The sequence below is a fragment of the Bison bison genome, unplaced genomic scaffold, assembly GCF_000754665.1.
Source record: "Bison bison bison isolate TAMUID 2011002044 unplaced genomic scaffold, Bison_UMD1.0 scf7180017864122, whole genome shotgun sequence".
Classification (NCBI taxonomy): domain Eukaryota; kingdom Metazoa; phylum Chordata; class Mammalia; order Artiodactyla; family Bovidae; genus Bison; species Bison bison.
This window is the reverse complement of record NW_011494694.1, coordinates 387,035-389,200: the sequence shown is the minus strand read 5'-3', so window position 1 is coordinate 389,200 and position 2,166 is coordinate 387,035. Positions and strand designations below refer to the sequence as shown.

General features: G+C 55.4%; 1 protein-coding gene across 1 annotated transcript in view; it reads right to left on the bottom strand.

The window, feature by feature from the left end:
- Window positions 1–2,166, bottom strand: part of LOC104988305 (ribosomal protein S6 kinase alpha-2-like) — a 152,770-nt gene that overhangs the window by 23,046 nt on the left and 127,558 nt on the right. Inside the window, exons 20-21 of the mRNA XM_010839590.1 lie at window positions 1,744–1,987; window positions 718–843 (exon numbers count right to left, since the gene is read on the bottom strand). Coding sequence (XP_010837892.1) covers window positions 718–843; window positions 1,744–1,987 — 370 coding nt within the window. The remainder of the gene's footprint in view (window positions 1–717; window positions 844–1,743; window positions 1,988–2,166) is intronic.

Sequence of the window (2,166 nt, the reverse complement as noted above, 5' to 3'; positions counted from 1 at the left end):
GAAGTCCAAAGGACTCTCAAGAGTCTTTTCCAACACCACAGTTAGAAAGCATCAATTCTTTGGTGCTCAGCTTTCTTTATGGTCCAACTCTCACATCCACACATGACTACTGGAAAAACCATAGCTTTGACTATCCACATTTTACCAACCAGAAAATGCAAGAAACTGATATTTTGGATTTCCAGATCAAATATTGAATTTAGCAACAATTACAGAAGCAAAAGGCAGGATGGAGAGAGCGCCAAACTGGGTGGCAGACAGCCGTCACTGTTTACTGGGCCTGATGTTGAGGGTAGAACTGCCAGCTCTCTGCTGAAGCTTTCGCAAGTGTTACAAAATATCTGCTTCTGTTGATCTCTTTAAGTTTGGTGACTGTAACTTCCTTCCTCATCACCCCCCCTCCTCCCCTCCTTCCCCAGATGCGCTGCCTGTCTCCCAACTCTATATTTTCCAAAATACCGAGCACCCAAAGCTTTTGTCCCAATGTGTCTCAGGTGGAAAGTTACTAAAGGCGCTTAGTACCCACGTACACGTTGATTGGAGAAGAACACACTCATGATTTGCGAAATAGCTTTTTAAGAAGTGACCTGATATCAAGGCAAACGGAACTGCCCACATCAGAGCCTGGGGAAAGATGCGTGAGAGGGTGTTCGCGAAGCAGGACGTGCCCGCAGGGGCCCGGCAGCTGCGGATGCGAGCCCGGCGCCCTGCTCTTACCTTCACGGCGTACTCGGTGTCTGTGGCTTTGTGCACACAGCGCTTGCACACGGAGTAGGAACCCACCCCGATGTCCTCCTTGATCTCGTAGCCGTCAGTGAAGTGGATGTTGTTCCCGTGAAGCTGCTGCAGAGACAGCGGCAGAGAGTGGGGTCGGGGGCTCTGGTTCAAGTGCCCCGAACGCGGGCGCAAAGGGGGCTCCAGCCTGCGCAGGTGGGGACACCGAGGCCAGGAGGGCGTGGCGGCTCAGACCACCATCACAGGGCTGGCTGGCGGTGGTTCCAGATCTCAACCCCAGCGTCCCCATCTTTTGGGTCAGGACCCTGGGTTGGCTGCCCCACCTGCTTCCCCCAAAGACCCCAGGGAGTGAGGATCCGGAGGGGGGAGGTCAGACACCCTGAGACACAGGTGGTGGTTCTGGTGCTTGCGTCCAGAGCGGGACCTGGATGCCACTGTCTGATGGAAATCCCACCCCTGATGCCCCTCCCCATCCCCACCTGCCGCCTCAGGATGTAGACAAAGTCACCCATTATGGTGACACGGCCACAGCGCAGTCCACTTTACACAAGCTGTGTTTTCCCAGAGGGCCTTGGGGAGAGAAACATGGTCTTCCAAGACCATCCACACACCCAGACTCGGTTCTTAAAGGAAAAGTAGCCTTGATGCCTTGTGGGAGTCTCTACAGTGCTCACCTTTACACAGTGCAAACCTCCTTATGAAAATGGCACTTTCACTGACCCCCCGAAACTGCATTTCATGATGGCAATTGGGACATCCACCATGGTGGACACTCATGGCCCTGGGGAGGTGGGGGGGCGGACCAAGGGGCTCTACAGGATCCCCTGCATGATGGGGGACAGCCTGGACGTGGGGGACTGCCTGGATGCGGGGAACCGCCTGGACAATGGGGGACAGCCTGCATGTGGGGGACCGCCTGGATGTGGGGGACCGCCTGGACAACGTGGGACAGCCTGCACGAGGGGGACCACCTGCACACAGGGGACCGCCTGGACGATGGCAGGTTACCTGCACGATGGGGTGAACCGTGGCTTTGTGCAGATCTTGCTGCGAGGGCTCCTGGACCAGGCTGGAGGCCACGAAACTGAATCCTCTAAACAGATGATGGGCGTTGGCGCTGGGGGGTACGCCGGGCGAGTCTGCAGGTAACAACCAGAGCATCAGCCTTCCAGGCGAGCTGAGCCACGACATGGTGCAGAAACCCTGTGAGTGTGTGTGCGTAGGTGTGAGGTGTGTGTGCACAGGGGTGTGTGTGTGTGTGTGTTAGATGAGGAGGTAAAACCGAGATCAGAGAAGCTGAGCTGTAAGAAACCACACTTTATTTTGTGGCTCATCTGGTAAAGAATCTGCTTGCAATGCCAGAGACTCAGGTTCGATCCCTGGGTTGGGAAGATCCCATGGAGAAGGGAACAGCCACCAACTCCAGTATTC